This window comes from Fusarium redolens, assembly GCF_020744475.1.
Source record: "Fusarium redolens strain MPI-CAGE-AT-0023 chromosome Unknown BKA55scaffold_51, whole genome shotgun sequence".
Lineage (NCBI taxonomy): Eukaryota > Fungi > Ascomycota > Sordariomycetes > Hypocreales > Nectriaceae > Fusarium > Fusarium redolens.
The window spans coordinates 16553-38559 of NW_025763714.1; the positions used below are offsets into that span (position 1 = coordinate 16553).

Genomic DNA, 22007 nt, shown 5'->3' on the forward strand with positions numbered 1-22007 from the left:
TTAGGCACGCCGGTGGGGTCATCAGCCGCCCTCAAAGGCGGGGTATCAAAGCTGTGATCATCTATATAATCAGGTATCTCTTGGGAGCTCATCGTTTTAATTAAGACGCGTTAGGGTCAATTTGTATGAGGATTTTGATGATTTTGGCTGTGTTGAATGAAGAAGCTGTCTGACGAGAACTTCACGTACCCCGCAGGTACTAGTGTTGTTAGTAAGCAATGTGGGGCGAGTGACCTGCCGGAGCCTTATGCCGCTCAAAGAGATATATATCTATTTATATCTTTATATTTTATATATATAATAAATATATAAATGTAAATATTAGTAATTATATATAGGGTAGGCTAACCCTAAATAGACTGCTTTAACAGGGGTATCTTATTATTATTTAAAAATTTATAAATAAGTCCTGCTTTCCCTGCCTACCTGCCTAATAAGAGTATAAATAACACTAACTCTTATTATGCTAATTATCTCCTTATAAAAGATGCTAACCTTAGTAATACTATAGGATAATTACTAATAGTAATATTACTATATATAGCCTATCTTTATTATATTTATATTATATCTATTATAAGAATCCTTTATAAATATATATTATATAAAAGCAAAGCCTATTATATCTCTAAGAAAGAAGTATTTTATTATAGTTATATAATTATATTATATAATATATCTTAAGATATTATAGTATATAATAAAAAAGATTATATAAATTACCTTAATTATAGTTTAGTAACTTAAGTTTTTATATTTTAAGATATAAAGATAAATTACCTTTACTTAAAACTTTACTTAATAGGCATTAATTTATACCTTATGGTAAAGAGTTATAAGCCCCCTTTCCTATAAGATAAACTCTTAGTTTATAGTTTATATCTTAGGATTAAAAACTTTAAAAGTTTTCCTTTTTATATATATACTTTAAGTAAATATCTAAAGCTATTAATTACTTTATACCCTAAGGTATAAATATAGATATAGACTTATTAGGAAGATCCCTATAATATAATACTATAGTCTTTGCCCTATGCTATAACCTTATATATATAATATATATCCTATTACTTATCTATGTTTCCTTCCTTCCTTTATAGGCCTTAATAGACCCTACTTATAGAGTGTTAAATTCCCTAGGCTATTTCTAGCCCATTTATGCCCTACCTTTTAACCTCTTTCTACGCCATACCTAAGCCTAACCCCACCCCCAAGACTTTCCCGAGCTGGGGTCATAGAATGACCTCGAAGTTCTGCGTCACGCAGAGCTTTTACAACGAGCAGCAATGGAGGCGCCGACAGCAACAGAAACGTTAGCAGCGATGGCTGTTCCGCCAACAACAGCTGATACTTCAACAACGGCACCGTTGCCGGCAACAGCGAAGGGGCCGGCAGCAGTAGAGTCACCGGTGGCAGCAGTAGCGCGGGCACTGCGGTATGATGACCCACAAGCTATCTACCAGAGATATACTGCAGCAAGAGAAGCTTGGTATAAGGCGCAGCCGCCTGTCAGTATCAAGACTAACCAGCAGTATTGGAAGGCGATAGGACCACCTATACGGTATAGCAAAGCCGACTACGACTGGTGCCTCAACTGGAACCAAATGACCAAGTGCTATAAGACGCCAATAGGCTCTAGAAAAAGAAGAGATGATGGCCTTGTTGAGACTGGGTGACTAAGGTGGTCTGATCTGCTGGTGGCTGGGATGTAGGTACTATGTAAGGAGCTATGCTCCTCTCGGATATAAGTAACTTAGAACTAATAATAACACAATCAACCTATTTTGTTTTATTAGATTGTGCCCTACGCGGTTGTAGTCATCTAAGCGACTTTGCCCGATTAGCAGGGTATGGCGAACAGCCGAAGCCCCGCGGATCAGCATTAATCCGGATGCCCCACTTCGCCAACATCACAACGGCGTTGACCAGCTGTCCCCAAAATTCCCGCTTTTCTCTCTCTAACCACTATTTACATTTACTTGGCAGGCCCATATGACCAGCAGTTCCCTACTAACGCATCCGTAATTCTAGGCTCTCTCAGGCTGTAAGGCCCTCTGTTTCGCGACTATATACCTATAGTCTTCCCCCAGTGCTCAGCTTTATCTATTCAGGTCTCAATCCTAAAATTGCCTAAGGATCTAAGTCAGTTCGATAAACTTAATTGCCTTAGCGGCTGTTTTACGCTCGTTCAGTAACTTCCGGAGATTATTTCATCCTTAGAGTCGTCCTAGTTCCTGGCCCCGGAGTTGGTAATATTGACGGCAGCGCAAGAGGACGTGCGCTACGGTTTATCAGTCCGATCCGCTAGGGCATCTGTTGCTGGTAATGCCTGGTACCCTTCGATTGTAGAGGAAGTCCTTGAGACCTATCTTCTCTGTCCTTTTCACCTAAGATGGATGGCGCCATGGAATATGATACGCCTTTGCTTCGTCGACTTAATGGGCGCCCGCAGGCTTGCGATCCGTGCCGAGCACGTAAAGTTGCGTGCGATCACGGTCAGCCCACCTGTTCGCGGTGCAGGAAGAGAAAGGAAACGTGTGTTTACACAGTCTCAGAGCCCAGGATCAAAGGGCCTCGAATACAGCGCCCGACTCGGAGTGGTACATCGACGCCGTCTCCGTCTGCTCTTGGATATCTTGGCTTCACTAGCCACAACGCCGTGTTTGAGGAAACTCGGAATAGTCTGTCTCTCGTTCATGGATCTACGCTCGATATTGAATCTGCCGCGAGACGTGGTCCTCGAGTTCGGGCTTGTCTGATTGAGATGCCCTCTTCGCTTCGGGAAATGTGTCTCTTTGTCCTCCGCAACCTTCCAGGACCATCTGACGATGTCTTGTCCTATCGATTCCATTGCCGCGCCGACCATTGGATCATCGCCTCTGTCAAGGCAACTCTTCGATCACTTCAAGAGTCTTTCGGTGAGCATCTGGCCAACCGAGAGGACACGCTGAAACTGGAGGAGATGGGCCTCACTATATGCAATAATACCACCCGTCCACTCCGGGACGAGTACCCAACCGGCCAGGACTGGCTTGACCAATTTGGTTGCTCAGCCCTTCGCTGGGAATCGCTGGGCTTGATCTGGACCTACTGGGATGGCTCACCTAACGCGAACCCCCGGACTATCGCGACAAGCCTCGGATATTGTATCGAATTGGCCCGGCACTTTTCTACTGCCAACGACTTGTTGGTGTATCTTTGTTACCGAAGGGCGACCATTGAGTCCCTCATTACAGGAGATGCGGGTATGTTTACCTTCGGTGACATGATTCAACGCTGATCTAGTCAGGCTTGTTATGCTGGCGCTACCATGCCGACACAATCTCATTGATGACTTTTCTAGGATTGCACGTCGGGTCAGAGAATGCAGATTATGTGCCATCGCTTCGCTTAGAGAGCAAGCGTCGCCTAGCTGCACGCATCTTTACCATCGACAAGGTAATGGTCTCCTTCACGGGGAGACCGCCCCTGATCAGCCGCCGATACTTTTCGACTCCTCTCCCTCTGGACATTCGAGACGAGGATTTACTGGCGGATCAGGCGACTATAAGCCGTGCGAGAAAGACGTTGGATGAGGATGGGTGGAATAGAGATGGCGAGATGCATTCAGCAACACTTATTCGGGCGCGGGTGCAGATTGCTGTTATTAAAGATGAGCTACTTGAATTTGCGCTTGAAGAGGGCTCAAAGGCTACGTTGGAAAGCCTCAGGTATGTCTGTCTCATCATGATATGCCGAGTCCGCTGATCCATGTAGCGAGATCAAAGCCCGCGCGGAGAGAATCGTGGCCAAGTTCCCACAGAGTCTTATTCACCATCCAGAAGATTCTGACAGCCCGGACTTTGAAGTAGATACAATCTACACGAGGATTTTAATTCGATTGGAGCACCTGCAGAACCTCTTCTTTGCGGAGAGGTTACTGTTGCGCCTCGGGCATTCAGACCAGAGCCGCCTGCTACTAATCAGCTTTGAGATGGTCACTCTGACGCTGATCTTTTGGACTCAACAGGATCGCTTTGCAGAAGTCCGAAGGGACTTTGAATGGCTGGTAAGTCTTTTGAACTTGTCATGTGGGACCAACTAACGGGTTAGTTAATGGCTTACGCTGCTCCTGGGGGAGGCATCCTCTGTCTGGAGCTGTTGCGACCGACCTTTCACGGTATTCATCCGGATTGTGCCAAATTGAGTCGATCGACGATTATACAGAAATTAAGCCTTCTTGTTGGGTTTCTTGACTGGGTGAGGCCGCCAGCTCCTAACGCGGATCTTTGTGCCGATTGCAAGGCTGTCATTCAAGGCGTTCTTGATCATAATCTCAATGCTCCTTTAGCAGGCGGAGGTGCCTTGGAGACACTCGATTGGGGTATGCCAATGCAGCTTGATTTTAACTTTGATCTTCTTGATACCTTTGACTGGTTACGTACAGAGTAGGTATTTTGCTATTTATAACTATATAATTCTAGGGACCAGAGCGTTGGCGGACTGGTGGGGATCCACGTGGAAGGCCTCGCGGCCAACGCATCGTCGACTTCAAGACCCTATCAAATGATTGAATATCGTCCGCCATTGGTTGATGTACTGTACTGTTCCTGCGCTATGATCTTAGAAGAGACGAAACGCTAACTGCGGCCCGACGAAGCTGCCCTTGGCCAAGTGTTTTGTGTCGGGAAAATAATAGCCGATGATAGTAGCAAGCAGGTGGCGTTGGCTACTAAAGCGGGCATCTTCGAGGTTGAGGAAGCATCAGAAACGAAGTGGCCCAGTTGATCGCATCAAGCTTTTCCTAATTAAATTATGGGCAAGAATTGGAGGAAGACCGCGGAGGGATAGAGAGGTTTATAGTCAACGTGTCTCTCTTTCGGGAAGATGGATAAAAATCATTACAGACTATAGAAAACTAGTCTTGGGGGAAGGGGATTTACAGAGCCAAACGGGGATAAGAAGCCGGAGTAACGAGGCCAAGGCAATCGCAGCATCCTTCGGCGGCCCCACGCCAATGGCCCACATCTCACCGGCCGTAGGGCGTCCTGGACGGACAAACCCGTATCGGAGATTGCCAGAAACCGGTGCATTAAGATTAATTTCTAGCAAAATATATATCTAGGAAGTCTTGGTTCTAGGCTAAGTCGTGTTATTTGCTGCTATACCCGGAGACGCAAAAAATCTACCCTGCAGCCTTAATATCGACCTAAGGAGCTTGCATCTAGAGCCGTTAACTGGAAGGCCAGACCTTTTTTTCGGGCGCAAAGCAGGCATACAAGGACCTGCGAACTTGATGCAAGTTACAGATTCATATTTCTGCAGAAGCGCGGTTAGCCTATCTCTTTCAGCTTTAAGTCGCCAAACTTAATAACTAATCCTCCAGTAGGCTCAAACTCTTACCCCACAATACACTACTACGCAGGCACGCCTTGCTATCTTATTTAGTTAGAAGCCTTTTATACTTAACTATATACTATCTCTGCCCACCCGGCGAGGCTGTGGTGCCACTGGTCGACATTGCCCAAAGGGCCAGGCTGCTGCATGAACTGCATGGTCAGGTTGCTGAGCTGGGACTTGGCGGTCATGAGCCAGGCGGGAAAGTTGGACATTGAGGGCGACTGCGGAGGGCACTTGGCCGCTGCATCAATATCGGGGAGCGGAGGGGCAAAACCGAAGTCATTGGTGCTGTAGGTAAAGGTCTGAGGCGACAATGGCCCCTGGTCGGTTCGGTTACACACGGAGAAGTCTGCATCCTTGTCTTCCATCTGCTGACCATTATCGTCCTGCTGTCCCTCAAGTTGGGGGCCGGTTCAGGAAAGCCAGCTTCGTTTTCGTGAAACACCGAATGTACGGGGAGCTCGATATCGCTCTGAGGTCTGATGCATCCCAGTTTCTGGGCAATGCTGTGTATTATGGGCTGGCCGTGGTTGTTCAGTTCAGGCTCGCCTAACTCCCAGGGCTGGTTATTTACGACCATCGAGTAGAGCTTGTGGATGGTAGCGATGAAAGCAAATTGGGTGTTGTCGAGGACCTCGGCGTATCTAGCTTTGGTGCAAGTTACATATGCAGCTGCTTTTACTTCATCTTCCTTCTAATGGCTGCAGTGCAGACCAAACCATCGTCTTTGCATCGCTTACAGGGAAACTCACCATCACACTTTTCCATGCCAGTGACGAGGGTTAGAGCCTGATTTAGAACGAGGATATACCTTGGTCTTTTTCATTCGACATCTTTCGCAAGCCTTCCAGACACGCTTATCTCGGCCGTCTATACCCACAGTGCGAAGAGCATGACGATAGTGTTGAATAGTGGCAGCACAGGAGTCGGCACGTTTTGAGGTGCGATGCATGACTGACTTCATACTTAAGGAACTTTCCTAGAAAGTTTCGACTTTTTGTCCTCGGTGGGAGGAGAGGGCGGACAGATCGTAATATCATCCAGTCAAGGAACGTTTGGGTTATATATATCAGGTATTATGAAAGTGCATATAAGTGAGAGTCGATGAGACTAAGCAGACAAGGCAGAGTAATGTGTATTAATATGAAGGAGGTCGATGGGATTAATCAGCAGAAGGAGGAAAGACTAAGCATAAAGTGAAGCGGTCGGCGAGATTAATAACGTTATCCGAGAAGCAGTTACAATATAAACACAGATGCATTTTATGACTGGCAATAGAATATTTTGAGACGGCACTGTGGTACTTCTGGTATAAGCTGGCACTAGATTATGTTAGTCGATGGGCCACGGTTGCGGTGCTTATATGGATTAGTGATCAGGTTTTAGGCACCGTCCCCTGCGTGGGGAGAGAGTGACAGAGCAAAGAAAAGGAAAGGAGCCTAGAACAAAGGTAATTTCGCGCCACAAGCAGCCGACTGCAACACCAAGCCCAGATTTTAGGTTTGTGGCTTCGTTGTGCTCTGGATTTCTATAAATCGCCGTCCGTGACTTCGGGGGAAAGGAGTACTGTAAAGTGCAAAGGGACGAGATGAGGGGATAATACCGACGAAATCCTTGTTCTTAGGAATTTATCTCACTTACAACGGTTCTTGAACACTCATCGAGCGGTGATATCAGTCAAACTCTTGGTAAATTTGCACTGCCTTATCACCGGACGCTACCTGTAAATGTTCGAAAATCTTGCCAACCCTAGAAGCAATTATCTGGCGACCGTTCTTTCCGACACCAAAATTCATAAAGACATGTATACCTGGTGACAGCTTTTGTTGTTCTACGGGATTAATCACGGTTTTGAGGTTTTAGCCTCTGTCTATCTGCAACTCTTGATGTTTGTGAGGGCCTCTCCCTCGGGGAATCCGACGATCTAGAGTCCTCTACAAGTAAGATGGTCCATCACGAGGCTCTGGCAGCCATGCACAGTCATTTTCTTATCCAGATTTCTTAGTACTCTCCAAATGTCCATGTCGTAGGGCAATCGTATCGTAGAGTTGATAGCTGCCTGCTTCCCATGTCAACAGCGTAATGAGACGAGCTTGGCTGAAGACTTGATGTTAACTTCCCTGATACAGAAGTTGGACATTAACTACGCGGCCTGATGTCTTTACATAACCCTTAAGGCAGCACAAGCCTCCAAGGTAGTCACAACATGGGTACAGGCCGCAGGGATCTGTAATGTTATTTTCTTTACTTACTGGGTACTCACTGTATCATAGGTATTGTATACACACATAAGTCTCCTACTATCTGGTGTTTAGTACCCTAATTAGCTTCCAAGATATCATTGTTCAGCCTGTAAGAAGACTGATGTGACTTGTACGTACAAAAAATAACATGAAGACCCTTGCGGCCTGTACATTCTTGGTTTCTAACTAAATGAATGAATGAAGTGTACTGTTTTTAAGTTTCCTTAGCTCGGGTCGTATTCGTCGGCTGTGACGGGGTTTTCCTTACCATCTGTTTCATTCACTTTTGATCCTATTGGTCGGACAGCCCGTTTGCTAGAGCAGCCTTAGTGGTGCGATGTGACAAGTTAGCTTAAGCTAGTCAACTGTTCTTATTGAGTTTCTTAGATTGGACGGATCAGCACTAAAACTACAGTATCACCACCACATACCTTAGGATGATTTCATGTGAAAATGGAGCTATCGGCGGGGTCAGCTCCGCATTATTAATCCAGGAAGGCTCTGCTGCACGTGTCTATATCTCTGGGCTCGCGCTAACGACAATGCCGACGCCGACGCCCAACGCAATCCGATAACCATCACTTAGACGGTCGAGTCGGAGCAGAGGTGCGCCAGCTGAGAGTCAATGCTGGCCGAGTCTACTCAATTGTGGGCGCTTCACCATGGCGCTCAACCGCATCAAATCTCACGGGCCGGGCCATGTCGCGATTGACGACGCGAAGATCGGCAACGGGCCATCGAGCGACGTCATAAGCGACGGACGCGTACGGGTCCAGTTCCACGACAACCCGCAGGCGCTGGCGACATGGTGCGACCGATTCCAGGGGTCCTTTGCCGGCGAGCTGCCAGGCGTCGAACATTTGGAGCCTTCGAAGCCGCGAAGGACGAACAGCATCGCGTTTCTCCCAGACGTCGAGAAGCCAACCTGCGGCCCGCGCCTTAACATCGCCATCCATATCATTGGGTCAAGAGGCGACGTCCAGCCGTTCATTCCCATCGCTCAAATACTCATGAAGCCACCGCACAGCCATCGCGTCAGAATCTGCACCCACCCCGTCTTTAAGGATTTTGTCGAGGCCCAAGGCGTCGAGTTCTTCAGCATTGGCGGCGATCCAGAAGCTCTCATGGCCTACATGGTCAAGAACCCTGGCTTAATCCCTAGCCGGGAAAGCTTTAAAGGAGGGGACGTGGGCAAGAGGAGACGAGAGATGGTGGAGATTATGAATGGCGCCTGGCGGAGCTGTATCGAAGCTGGTGATGGAATGGGAGAGCGAGTGACGGCGGCTAATGTCCAATGTGCGGAGGATCTTTTCATCGCAGATATTATCATAGCTAATCCGCCATCCATGGCTCACATTCACTGCGCGGAGAAGTTGAGCCTTCCGCTACATATGGTCTTCACCATGCCTTGGTCACCAACGAAAGCATTCCCTCATCCCTTGGCTGCGATGAGTTACGGAGATGCTGATGCAAGAGTGGCCAACTACCTCTCTTTCATGATGACAGAGTTGCTGACTTGGCAAGGGCAAGTATGGCGCGAAACAATCAGAGATGTGGACCGCTAACTCTATCTCAGCCTCGGAGACTTGATCAACAAGTTTCGCACCCAAACGCTACACCTCGACCCGGTCAGCCCAATGTGGGGCTATCAGCTGCTCTCGAGGCTACAAGTCCCATATAGTTACCTCTGGTCTGAGTCTCTGCTACCCAAGCCATCCGACTGGCCTTCTCATCTCAACATCACAGGGTTTTCCTTTCTACCCCTCGCACATTCGCACACGCCTCCTCCAGACTTGGTCGAATTTCTCGAGAATGGGCCAATTCCAATCTATGTTGGATTCGGCTCTATTGTTGTGGACGATCCGCGAGCTCTCACTCAACTCATTTTTCAGGCCATCAAGATTGCCGGTGTTCGTGCCATCGTGTCAAAAGGCTGGGGCGGTGTTGGTGTGGGAGGTGACGTCCCTGACGGTGTGTATCTGATCGGCAATTGCCCACATGACTGGCTTTTTCAGCGCGTTTCCGTGGTTGTACACCATGGCGGTGCAGGTACGACGGCAGCTGGCATCGCCGCTGGTCGACCGACAGTAATAATTCCTTTTTTCGGCGACCAACCTTTCTGGAGTCAAATGGTGGCAAGGGCTGGTGCCGGTCCGACATCCGTACCGTTCAAGGAGTTGACAGCGGAGATTCTAGCAGATAGTATCACCTTTGCTCTGCAACCAGAAGTTCAGGAGGTAGCACAAGAGATGGCAGGGCATATTGCAGAAGAGAATGGAGCGGTCCAAGCGGCTATGGATATCACTGATCGCTTGGAAGTGGACAAGCTGCGCTGCGATATCTGCCCTGAGAGGCTGGCAACCTGGCTTCACAGGAAAACGGGAGCCCATCTCAGCGGTTTCACGACTTCCTGCCTTGTTGACCAAGGGTTGATTCAACCATCAGACCTCAAGTTACTTCGCCATAAGCACTGGTATGTCGATGAAGGCGCCGAGGAGCCCATCACCGGTGTCATAGCTGCAGCCTCGGGCTTTCTCGCCGTCGTGGGTACCGCAACGTCTGACTACTTGCAACGGTTGAAAAATCCGACTCCATCAAGGCCGTCCACGAGACGCTTGAGATCAAAAAGACACTTCACTCCTACAGAAGAACATCCAGCTCATGAAGGCATCTTGAGACCTTTCATCGGACCGGCTGCCCTAACGCCTATGGAGATGGAGAACATCGCAATAAAGTTGGCTACTAAGTCACTTCGTAACGCTGATCCAGCTATAGCGGCCTCCAACATAGCACCCTCTATCCGCAACAGGCACAAGGCCTCGTGGCGAGCTCACGAAGAAGGCAAAAACGGCCGTGCTTACTACGTCACCCGTGCCACCGGAAGATATGCATGCGACTTGGCCAAGGCCGGCGCCAAAGCTCCCGTGGCACTCATTTATAACGTCGCCAACGGGTTTCACAACGCCCCATCACATGGGTTTGCTGGCATAGAGGTGCGACGGCGCGATGAGATCACGGGACTTGGAAGCGGACTTAAGACAGCTGGGAAGGAGTTCACGTTAGGGATTTGGGAAGCCTTCAGTGGACTCGTTACAAAGCCTTATAACGATACTAAGCAACGAGGCGCAAGGGGCTTAGGTAAGGGTATGTTGCGCGGTGGTCTAGGGTTCATCAGTAATTTGGGCTCCGGTGAGTATTTTCTATAATTCTTCCATCTTGGGCAACGATCATTGCAGTTGCGCAAAGCCGGCACTAGAACAGACGAGCAGCTGACACAGCAAAGCAATCTTTGGGCTGCCGGGTTATACACTTAAGGGCATCGAGAAAGAACTAGCGAAGCATCACCTTACGAAGCTAAAAACAGAGGTTCTGTTGATTCGGCTGAGACAGGGTATTAATGACTGGCGGGAGGCTCCCGTAGAGGAGAGGCAAGAGGCTGTGCGGAGGTGGAATGCTTTAGTTTCTAAGTAACTTTCCCATCGAATGTGTGAAGTCATAGGCAGCAGGGATAAGATCATCGCGTTAAACTCAACTTAGAGTATTGGTATTGCCCTTATAAACTTACTTCCAAAATTGATATATTATGCCTTTATAAATAACCTTATTTTGTCGCTGGACCTCTTCCTCTTTCTATGTTAGCACGGCTACAGTAGTGGTGGAACAGCCCGCCCATGTGACAGGTAGGTTTCCCAAGGGATAAACTAGTCCGTAAAGGTGGTTTATGTTGGTAGGATTGTGGGATACAGTCTGAGCGTAGCGAAGCCTCGGTCGTCAGTAGCCGGAAAAGCCGGTCTCCGGGTGCTATCACCCTTATACTCTTGGTAGATATTATCTTCATTAATAAAGCTATTGCCATCATACGCGTTAACTGCCTCTATAGGTAGTGATAAAGGTATCGATTGGGAAGGTATTATCTTATTGAGAATGGTTTATATGAGAATTTAGGTGGTGTTGCTTAATGACGCATTTGTATGGTTCCCCTCATGTACCTCCTCGTTGATAGGGGTGGTGTGGGGCGGGGTACTCGCCGGAGCTCCTCGACAATTGAAGGGATAGAGCCTTTCACTCAATAGCGACGACTCTCCTCAACCACGATTCCTCGACCATTTAGTCAATTATCTGCATATTCATGTCCTGCTGATTAATTGCTTCCCTCCCCTAATTAAAAGTAGTCTTCTATCTATTCTGTAGGCAAGACTTTTTTTGCCCTATACATCGGGCACTCAAGTGGTGTTGGAAACGCCATGAGGAGCAGCAAGTAAAGGACCACGAACGAATGTTCAAGATTAAGTAACTATGAAAAGGGTATGTGATCAGAGCGAATCTTATCAAATAAATCAAATAAATGGCTGTAACGCTTGCCTAATTTTTAAAGAATGAATTGAGAGGATGTGTGTAAGTTATTTAGTTTAATAAGACATTCATCCTTGCGCTAAAGTAGTTCCAAAATTGCGTTTCCTAAAACAACCCTCATTTTTTAGCTACCTTCTTCTTTTTTCCATCTTCCTTTAAATCCTTGTCCTTGATGTTATTAAAATGCCAAATGCCCTTCTCTCGGTCCTCTTGAAGCTGCTGGATATCCTTATCGCTGATGGGAACTCCCTCGATGCCCTTGACCTTCTTTCCTTCAGCGAATATAATGATTCCCCCGACAGCGGCAACCACACACGCGAGGCCGACAAAGAGACCGGTCGCCCAGCTGGGCCGATTATATCTGTTCATTCCCCACATGAAGCCGGCGAGACAACACTGAAAGAAGGTATTCCAGACCATCAGCCAGATTACGGCGCCCATCTTCCAAATTGGCGTGGCCGGTGCGCGTTGACCGGTCAGGGGGACGTCGGGAATCTTATCCTTGGGGTATGGACAGGCCATAGATGATCCGAGGTGAGGTGAGCTTGACACATTTTCCGGCCCTATCTGAGGGTCGAGCTCTGCGGAGCCGGGGAGTCGGAACCAGCCTCGGTGAATTCCACCCAGCCGCCGGAGGGAGATCTCCTTCCCTTGTATTTGGTATTGAAATAGGAACCAAAGGTCGCGGAATCGCCAGGGAGCAAGCCCAAAACCTGTGACGCAGAAGAGAGCGTTGAGGATCTGCGAGTCCCATTCAATCCATTTTCGCCTGGGCGAGTTGATATCATTGCAAGAGGGGTGGCACATGGCAGGGGAGGCATTGCTGCGATAGAGTCAGCAGAATTCTTGTACTATGATGGCTAAAGAGGCGTCGCCTTACCAGAGGAGCAGGAAGAGCATACCTCCCCAAGCAACAACATTCATACCATAGATGGTAACGCAAAAGCCAAGAGGCGTCAAGAAATAGTTCCAGAAGGCGATACAGCCAGACATTGTTGATTGCCAAGCGGAGTGCTTAGGGGGGAAATGGTATCCATTAGCAAAAGGAGCAGCAGTAGCTGGTTCTCCCGTGAGAGCCCGGCTCGCCAATGCCCCGCTCGGGCGATCTTTTTCTTCAGGAGGCACCTCATCGCTATCGGCAGGAAAGGTGCTCTGTCTCGAAGGACCTCCAGCATCGGGGCTTTGTTGCATCAGGACTAAAGAATTCGAGGAAGTAGGCGGCACAACTTGGCGTGTGAAGATGGATGAACAGATGGTTCCTGTTGCGGCCATGAAGCCCTCGGGGGGTTAGACACTTCGAAGCTTGCGGAGACGCGGCGAAGTCGACCGCTCAGCGATGATGAGGCGGCTGGACGATTCTCGACGCGCGATGAAGAGGCTGTATTGTTAGTGCGCGGCGATGCATCTTCGATGGGTGGGAACGGTTCGGTTTCGGTCTCGGTTCCGTAATTGGAAGCTTGTCGGGAGCGCATTGTGGCGGTGCTTGCTCTGATGCTACCTACGACCTACTGGCTAGACTTGGGCAGGTAACATATGTAGGATGGTGGGCGCTGATGAGCAAATGTGAATTGATCGGTATGGGAATGTGATGTGATATGATGGGCTAGGTACACAACGCCTAGCAACGGGGGGATTGGGGAAGTTTTAAAAAGCGAAGCTCGAAGTGTGACAGCCACTACTTGCATACATGGATCTCGAATGAGTTTCTGCATTGAAGGCGACGGTTTCTGTGCACTGAACCCGTCGCTATGGAATTGTGATGAATTCAATTTCTGCTCTAGTGAGTGATTTAGTTATCATCCAAGTTCAAGGGTTTACTGGATTTTGGCAATATGGTGGTAGTTAGGCTCTCGTTCGTTTATAAGGCAGAGACGGTGATGTAAGAAGTTCGTCATCGAAGGAGAGAGGCTAGTCGTTGAGTGGGGTTCAGTTAAACCTTACATAGTATTTGGGAGTTTGGCAAATCTTCTGTCGGTAAGGAGACCTTAGTACGGATTGTTACTACTGTAGCAAGCTCGGTAGAAAGTGCTGCTTGTTACAGTATAATGGGGCTACGATGAGGGGTGCTTGGAGGATTCTTCTCAGAAGATGGTGGGTCAAGGGGTGCAACCGTAGGTGTGGCCAGAAGAAGATAATTGAATCGAGCTACTGAGGACGGCTTCTAGCGAGGAGAGCTAGCTGGGGTCTTTGTACTGCAACTCCTCCCTAGATGCATAGAAATTTCGATGTACAGTACTGTAATTAGCAGCGAGCCGGGGAATGCCGTAGAGAATAACTAGCACTTCGTCACGGCGTTAACCCCATCATTTTTGCAATGCCTCTCCAAAACTTAAAAGGTGCCATGCCGGAGATAAAGCTGCCATACATATGGCGCGAGTCTGTCGTTTCGGCTAATGGAGGGGCACGCATGCTACAGGTAGCGCATTCAGTACTGTGTGCGTACAGTAAATCCAGTGATAGGAATTGCTCGGTGGTTCACGCCCTGAATGAATGCAGATCACTTATGCTTGACAGGGCATATATCCCCATCGTCAATCAGTTATATACAAGCTCATTTTAGCACCAAGAAGTCCAAGGGGACTGTACGTGTATGTTCAGTGTAGCATTGGGTCGGCTAGAGCGGCAGCTTTGATGCGATAGGGCTGAAGAAGGCCAATTAATACGACATGCCTGATGCAACGAGGTATCCTATGTTACGGGTCAATGGGAAAGAGGTAGTCTTCGCATCCCTGCACTGTCGGGGGAGAGACAAGGGACCTGTGACGCATCCATTCAACACTTAGAATGGCGCCTGGTCCCTAAGCCCCTTCGTTTGATACTTTCAGCGCTCCTTGTGTTTAAGAAACCCCAATCCCGTCAATACTATTACGAAATTAATATCGAATCCTTTGGCGTCTTTATTTAAAGAAATTTCGCCTGCGGGCAGGATCCAAGATCAAAAGGTCATCCATCGTCTTCAATCATCTTCGGCTCCGACCGAGAAGAGTCGCCCGAGTTGAAACTCGATGAAAGGATGGTGCAACCGCTGCAGACCGATACCGAAGGTGGCACTCCGGATGGCATTTACAATCCGTACTTCGTCGACGCAACAAAGCCTTGGTCGACGAGCAAAAAGCTCCCACCATGGCTCGACCATTTCAATGCGAAAGACATAAAGAGGCTATTCAAATGCTCTCTGGCTGTCTGGCTTATGACTCTTCTAATGCTCATTGAACCAACTCTGATAGCGATAGGTCGAGCAACATTTCTTGGATGGTAGGCTCCCAATGCTTCTCGTTAAGGATTTCACTCACTTCATCCAGCATCATCTTATTTATTGCTCCTCCGGCTGGCATAGTATTTACTCAGCTGATAATAACTATTTCCATCCTGCTTGGCTGCGCGCTTTGTTGGGCCTGGGGTGTCATCACCATGAAAGCTGCGGTTGCGACTTGGCCACAAGCTGAGAAGCAGGCTCGATTCGCCACGCTTCAGCAAGAGGCGGCAAACACCACAAATCCACTACAATATGTAGAGGTCCAGATTCTCAATGGATACATGTTGGATACGAATGTGACCATCACGTATTTTTGCATGATGGGATTGTTCGTCTACTTTATGGTAAGTTTCATGACCCTCCCTGCCTGTCCGTATTAAGTGAAGTCATTGAATAAATGAACAATTTCAGGCCCGGCTTCGCGTTGCATTCCCCAAACTCATACTCGTGCAAGTGGTGGCCTCAATTGTTACTGTCGTTTATCTCAATGGCGCACCACTTTTGCCAACCTTCGATGGAACTGTTGCAAAGGTTATCGTCATTCCCTGCTCCATCGCTGCCGGCATTGGCCTCGTCTGCAATATCCTCTTTTGCCCTACGTCCTCCACATCGGAAGCACTCGATGGTATGCGGGATGTCCTTGCTCTGATGCCCGAATTCTTAGATGCCTGTGTTCTCGGCCTCAAGCATCCAGCCCTAGATATGAGCGAGGCCAAGTTGACCGGACTGCAAACCAAAGTGCTTTCGACCTACAAACTCCTGGGTCCTCTTTTCAGATTCCTGCCGATTGATTTATCTGTCGGAAGATGGGGCTCAGATGACCTATCGACATTAAATGAACCCTTTCGTCGGCTCACTATGAATTTCATCGCCCTAACAGAACTCTACAAACAAAACCAGGTGCGAAAGGAAAAGAGCATCGATGCATTAAACCGCACACGCGCTAGCAATGGCGAGAGTAATAGCGACCAGCGGACGGTCGAGCTTGGGCAACATCAGATTGATCGAGCGGTTGATTTCCACGTTAGGTCCAACTACCCTAGCAGAAACGTTCTGATCAAGGAAAGTATCCAGTCATTGGTGAATCCAGGCGAGCACCTGATTGAGGCATGCAAAGAATCTCTCCAAACCATCAGCGAGGCATTGATCCAGGCTCAGGCCCTTCGAAAGAACCCTGGCCGGTTAGACATGCATCAGAAGCACGCTGCTGTGCTCTCCAAGCTCTGCGAGCAGCGCGACATCTTCATGGCTTCCACTTCGCGATCCCTTCCTGAGATTTCTCGGAAAGTTTTTGACGACGATGGACTTTTAGGGGGAGAAACTGGAATTGTCTCATCGTTTACCGGCCTCATGCTGGGGATTCTTCTCCAGGAGCGCTTATACCGGCTGGCAGATGCCATAGCTCAAGTACTCACCCAAATTGTGGAACTAGAGGGGATGAGAACCAAGATTCGGGTCTGGTTCCCAAGTCGGCTGATAGCACTCCTCCGATGGATCGGCCATGAAGACTCTCCAGAGGACGGAGTGACGGCTGCAGACCTCGGCGACGGTCTTACGCGTATCTCGACGGTTACCCCACTGCGGTCCAATTTTCAGGCTAAATCTGGGACCACGAATCCTAAACCAAAATCAGCACGCGCTGAATTGGTTAGTATACGGGCACCCAATGGCCGCAAGAGAAGCCCGGGGGGTAGAATTGTTCTGGCTATTACTAATTGGCTTGGAAATGAAGAAGGCATGTTTGCTTTGCGCATGGTTGTGGTCACTATTGGCCTTTCGGTCCCTGCTGTTGTTATGTCTTCCGCAGGCTTCTTCTACCGCAATAGAGGCCTGTGGGCGGTCATCATGGCTCAGTTGACTTTGGTTCCATACACAGCCGAACTAGTCTTTGGGAGCCTCATACGAGTCTTTGGCACCATTGTTGGCGGTGTTATTGGGATGGTGGTATGGTATATAGGCGCTGGCAACGGCCCTGGGAATCCGTACGGCCTCGCCGCCATCTTCGCGCCTGCTATTGTCCTAATGATGTGGTGGCGTCTATTTACTTCTCCTGCTGTAATGCCTGCAGCAATTATGATGGGTGCGACGGCGTTCCTTGTCGCTGGCTACAGTTGGAGCGATACACAGATCCCGCAATACGGCACTCCCGGCGTGGGCTACGCAGTCTTCTGGCGGCGTGTTATCACCGTACTTGTCGGCATTGCAGGTGCTCTTATTGTAAATTTCGTACCAAAACCACCGTCTGCGAATCGCCATTACCGACACCTGCTCTCCGATATTCTCGTTGGCATTGGGGACCGATATGCTCTCTTCGCGTCCAGTTGGAAAGATCCTGCTCCTGATCTGCGCCAAGTAGCTGAAGAGGAGGCTTTAGCAATTGGCGAGATCCTCCTAACAATCTCAGGACCTATAAAGCTAACGATATTTGAATTCTCATCCTCTAATTTCGACACGAGAACGCTAGTCTTGGTTTGCAACCAATGCATGATCCTTAACCACAATATCACACTGCTGCTGCAATATACGTCCCGGCTCTCCGAGGGCGAAAGAACGAGAATCATCCCAGCCGCGGGCGCCATGAACGAGGGTCTCATCACCGAGCTAATGGGTGTGCTCTCTATCGTTCAACAGGCACTCAAGAGCGGCGACCCTCTACCAGCAGTATTACCCACGCCATTGTTCACCAAGGCCGTTGCCCATGCCCGAGAACAGGTCGTGGAGGGAATCCGGCGCTCGAGCGACCTTCCGTGCAGCTTGCCGAGCAAAGAGAATGTTGACAGCGGAGTAATGGGGAATTTCATGGTTATTTTGAATTCCTTGGTGCAATTGCTCGCGGCCTTGGATGAGCTGGTGCTGATTTTGAAACGGGCGGTCGGTGAGACGAGTAACATTATGATGCTGGAGACTCTGTAATGATGACCGAAAGAAAATTGAGGAGATGGTGGGCCGGAAAATGTTAAAGACTGGACTCGGATTATATTCGATATTACTAGGTACTTCTACTCCCAAACTATGCAGATAATTAATACTTTGCATTATAAATTACCCAAGGCGGCGCTTAAACGAAGACTTTATATGCATACAACTATTAGATAACGCATTATTCGGATTAACGTATTCATACCGAGGCGTGATTCTAATAAGACGAAAAACAAAGTGCCGGTTCCACATACGGTTGTCATTACTATGCAGATATAGCCTCTAAGACATGCACACTCTCTTTTAGATAAGAGCGATAATACCGCCCGATATACGTTTAATATAATAGTGTGGCCGCGAATTAATAGCGTAAACCTCGACTAAAGAAGGGCGGAACTGCTCAGAAAGTTCTAGGTATAGGTAATAATAAAGGCTAGTTATTAAGAATTTTATTAGCCTTCTTAGTAACCTTAGCAGCCAAATTTCCTAAAAGTATATCGGCCTTAATTTTATTATACCCCTGCCTAGGGCTACTTAAGCTAGTGATTACAGCTTATAATCTCTTTAGTTACTAAGAACCCAAGCTAAAACAAGATGGCTTTGCTTAATGCTAAGCTTCTTAGCAGTAGGCTATACTAAATTAAGAATTTAAATAATAATATCCTATTTCTCCTTGCCAGTTATTTACTACTAGCTATTAATAGGCAATATTCTGTATGTATTTCCTTATTATAAGGCTAACTAGGGTAATATAGTTTAAAGAGGCCTTCTTAGTAGTCTCTGCTTGGGTTATCCCTTATGCTGCTATTAGATATATAACCTGGAAATTATTAAGAGCTTAATTTTATATTTTTAAACCCTTGCTAGCGTTATTTGGCGTTGGCTTAATAATCCTTTAATACTAGGCATCTCTCTCCTATATACCTTCTTAACTTTATTTACTTATTAAGTATTTTTATATTAGTTAGTAAGATATTATATAGTAATATATAGTCTACTTTTACTAAGTCTACTTTCTTAGTATTTTAGAAACTAAAAAGGTTTTGCTAATATAATTATAATATAGAATCTTTTAGAAAGATATTATATCTTACTTTCCTATTTAAAAATAGAAAAGCACTATATATAAATAGTTTATTTAGCAAAATATCTTTAAAAATAGCTTTCTTTTTAATTACTTTTATAAATATTTTAGCTAGGCACTCCTAGCTAATACTCTCTATTATAACTATAAGATTTATCTTATTACTATGGCCTAGGTTATTAAACACCTAGTATACATATTACCCAAGATCTGCAAGTAGACCAGCGGAGGCTACCTGTCCCCTAGTAGCGCTGTAAATACTGCTAAGTTAGGATTATTAAGACTTTACTATATCGCTAGCAGCTTTATTAGCATTTCTATATATAATACAGAAAATAATATATTTTAGATAATATAAATAATAATTAAGATAATTTTATAAATAAATCTATCTTAATAATTATAATAATATAGTTTTATGTCTATTTATATAACTATTTATTATATTTAAATATTCCTTAAACTTGCTTTTATTATTACTATATTATTAAACTTTAATAATATAACTTATACCTCTTATATATAACATTATATACTGGCAAACTTAATTAAAATAGATAACTAATATTCTTACTTATTTTAGTTATTTTATTTATAATTAATTAATTAAATTAAACTTTAAACTAGTTATAATACTATAAACTTAATATTTAATAATTAAAAATAAAAGTTTAATATATCCTTAATATACTAAATAAATATATAAAAATAAAATCTATTTTACTAAATAAATATTAGAGGTAATGTATAGAATAAGTATATAAAATAGATAAATATATAAAATAAAAATCCTTACTTTATATCTTAACTATTTAATTAATTAACTCTTAATTAAATCATATATTATAACCTATTATTAAGGTTTATAATATTCTTATACTTTAGGCCTATTAAGTAATTTTAGAATTAAGTCTATAATAAGGTATAAAGATTTATAATATATACTTTTAGACCCTCTATTACTAATTCTAAGGCAGGCAGGCTTATAATAATTATATTTTAAACTCTTAGAAAGTAAGTAATTTAGAGAAATAAGTTATAATTTAATATATCCTTAAATTAAATTTATAAGGATTTCCTTCTTAATATTATAATATTAAAGAAATAGTAAGTTAACTGCTTATTAAATTATAATATATTAGTATTTAATAAGTATTAAGTTATTATTTTTATTAAATAATAATTAAACTTAAAATATATTTTTAAGAGAAATATAATTATTAGAAGGCTAAATATAAAGACTTAATTACTATTTATAATTAATTTAAGCTTATATAAAATATAATTATAAAATATAATATATATTTAAATAATATTTAAAACTTTAATAAAACTAGTATTATAATAGGTATAATATTAAGTAATATAATAATTATTTACTTAAAAAGGCATAAAAACTTAAAATTAATTTAGCTTAAAAATTAAAAATAGGTTATAATAATTTAGATAATTAATATAAAATACTAAGTATTTAATTTATTTATTATACTTATAGGCTAATTGTTACGATTCGTGCCCGTAACAGCGCTATAAGGCTCTATAAGCAGCTAAATGCACTACTGTAATTACTACAATAGCAATTATAGCCCGATCTTTTGCCCTGTAGCGTAGTGGTTAGGTGTAGCCATTATACTAATATTACCTTATTAATTAATATTAAAAAAGTAACTTCTTAATTACTGAGTCTATTATTATAACTTAAAATAGCTAGATAAATATTAAAATAAGCCTTAAGTAGTTAAAGTATTTTAATTAATATATAATTAATTAATTAATTAATACTTATTATTTTCTAATTCTTAATAGCTATAAAAGTTACTATTTAGCTAATTTCTAAATATATTATAAGGAAAATAATATTATTATACTTTATATTTTATTTTAATTTTCTTACTTATTTTAGCCTTTTAATATTAAGCACTTTAAGCTATTAAAAAAGGTATATAATTAAGAAATAAAGTAATTAATTAAAAGATTTATAACTTATATTTCTAAAATTAAGTTCTTCTTAACCTTTTATATTATTTTTTAATTAATTATAATAAAGTTAAATAGTAAAAGAGATTTTAAAAGAGCTAGCTTTATTTCTTTTAGTTTAAAAATTATAATATTAAAGCTTAATATTTAATTATAAACTTTAATACTTATTAAAGAAATAGCTTAATAAGCTTAATTTTAAATTTTAAAAACCTTATAAATAGTTTTTAAGGCTAGATTATAATTTAAATACCTTTAAAAATAAATTAAAAGATATTATAATAACTTTTTAAAGTTAATTCTTAAAGCTCTTTAATTTTTATTTAAGGTAATAAAGAGAAATATATATAAGATTGCCTTATTACAGGCTAAGAATTAAAAGCTTTAATAAATAAATAAGATATTTAGCTAGTAATATAAGGTAAAAAGTATATACTTATAAAATAAAGAAAGTATAATTATATAAAAAGGTAAGACTTTAACTAATTAAATAAATATAAGTATATAAATATTAAGTAAACTATTAAGAAGTAATAATTAAGGAAGCCTAATATAATTAAGAGTTTAATATTATAAACATTATAATAAAATTAGATATAATATAAGAATTTATTAAGAAGGTATTAAGGCTTTTAAGAATAAGTATAATAGTTAATTTTAATTAATTAGCTAATTTATTAGCTAATTTATTATATTTTTATTATTATTTATTTTAAAATAGTTAAGATTTTTATTTTATATATTTATTTATTATATATATTTATTATATATATTAATATAAATTTATATAAGTTAT

The 22007-nt window shown here is 43.7% G+C and overlaps 6 protein-coding genes across 6 annotated transcripts; 4 read left to right on the top strand and 2 right to left on the bottom strand.

Moving 5' to 3' along the window:
• Positions 1–2404: 2404 nt before the first annotated feature.
• On the top strand, positions 2405–4186 carry BKA55DRAFT_600538 (uncharacterized protein; the record flags this gene model as incomplete). The annotated part of the gene is made up of 4 exons (XM_046196543.1): positions 2405–3245; positions 3290–3710; positions 3757–4048; positions 4121–4186. 4 exons carry the CDS (start codon positions 2405–2407, stop codon positions 4184–4186), a joined length of 1620 nt encoding a protein of 539 aa, XP_046040649.1.
• BKA55DRAFT_465974 (uncharacterized protein) lies at positions 4180–4431 on the top strand (the record flags this gene model as incomplete). Its single annotated transcript, XM_046186111.1, has 1 exon — positions 4180–4431. A coding segment is annotated over one exon (252 nt), but the record flags the coding sequence as incomplete, so codon positions are not given.
• Positions 4432–5444: 1013 nt separating this feature from the next.
• Positions 5445–6212, bottom strand: BKA55DRAFT_547471 (uncharacterized protein; the record flags this gene model as incomplete). Its single annotated transcript, XM_046191024.1, has 3 exons — positions 5445–5747; positions 5834–6027; positions 6191–6212. 3 exons carry the CDS (start codon positions 6210–6212, stop codon positions 5445–5447), a joined length of 519 nt encoding a protein of 172 aa, XP_046040651.1.
• A 1961-nt stretch (positions 6213–8173) lies between these two features.
• Positions 8174–11222, top strand: BKA55DRAFT_587703 (uncharacterized protein). Its single transcript, XM_046194692.1, has 3 exons — positions 8174–9147; positions 9199–10811; positions 10906–11222. The coding sequence occupies exons 1-3, from the start codon at positions 8633–8635 to the stop codon at positions 11091–11093; spliced, it is 2316 nt and encodes a 771-aa protein (XP_046040652.1). The 5' UTR covers positions 8174–8632; the 3' UTR covers positions 11094–11222.
• Positions 11223–12092: 870 nt separating this feature from the next.
• BKA55DRAFT_547473 (uncharacterized protein) lies at positions 12093–13247 on the bottom strand (the record flags this gene model as incomplete). The annotated part of the gene is made up of 2 exons (XM_046191025.1): positions 12093–12798; positions 12856–13247. The coding sequence occupies 2 exons, from the start codon at positions 13245–13247 to the stop codon at positions 12093–12095; spliced, it is 1098 nt and encodes a 365-aa protein (XP_046040653.1).
• A 1741-nt stretch (positions 13248–14988) lies between these two features.
• On the top strand, positions 14989–18144 carry BKA55DRAFT_531420 (uncharacterized protein; the record flags this gene model as incomplete). The annotated part of the gene is made up of 3 exons (XM_046189231.1): positions 14989–15230; positions 15278–15575; positions 15643–18144. 3 exons carry the CDS (start codon positions 14989–14991, stop codon positions 18142–18144), a joined length of 3042 nt encoding a protein of 1013 aa, XP_046040654.1.
• Between the last annotated feature and the right edge of the window lie 3863 nt (positions 18145–22007).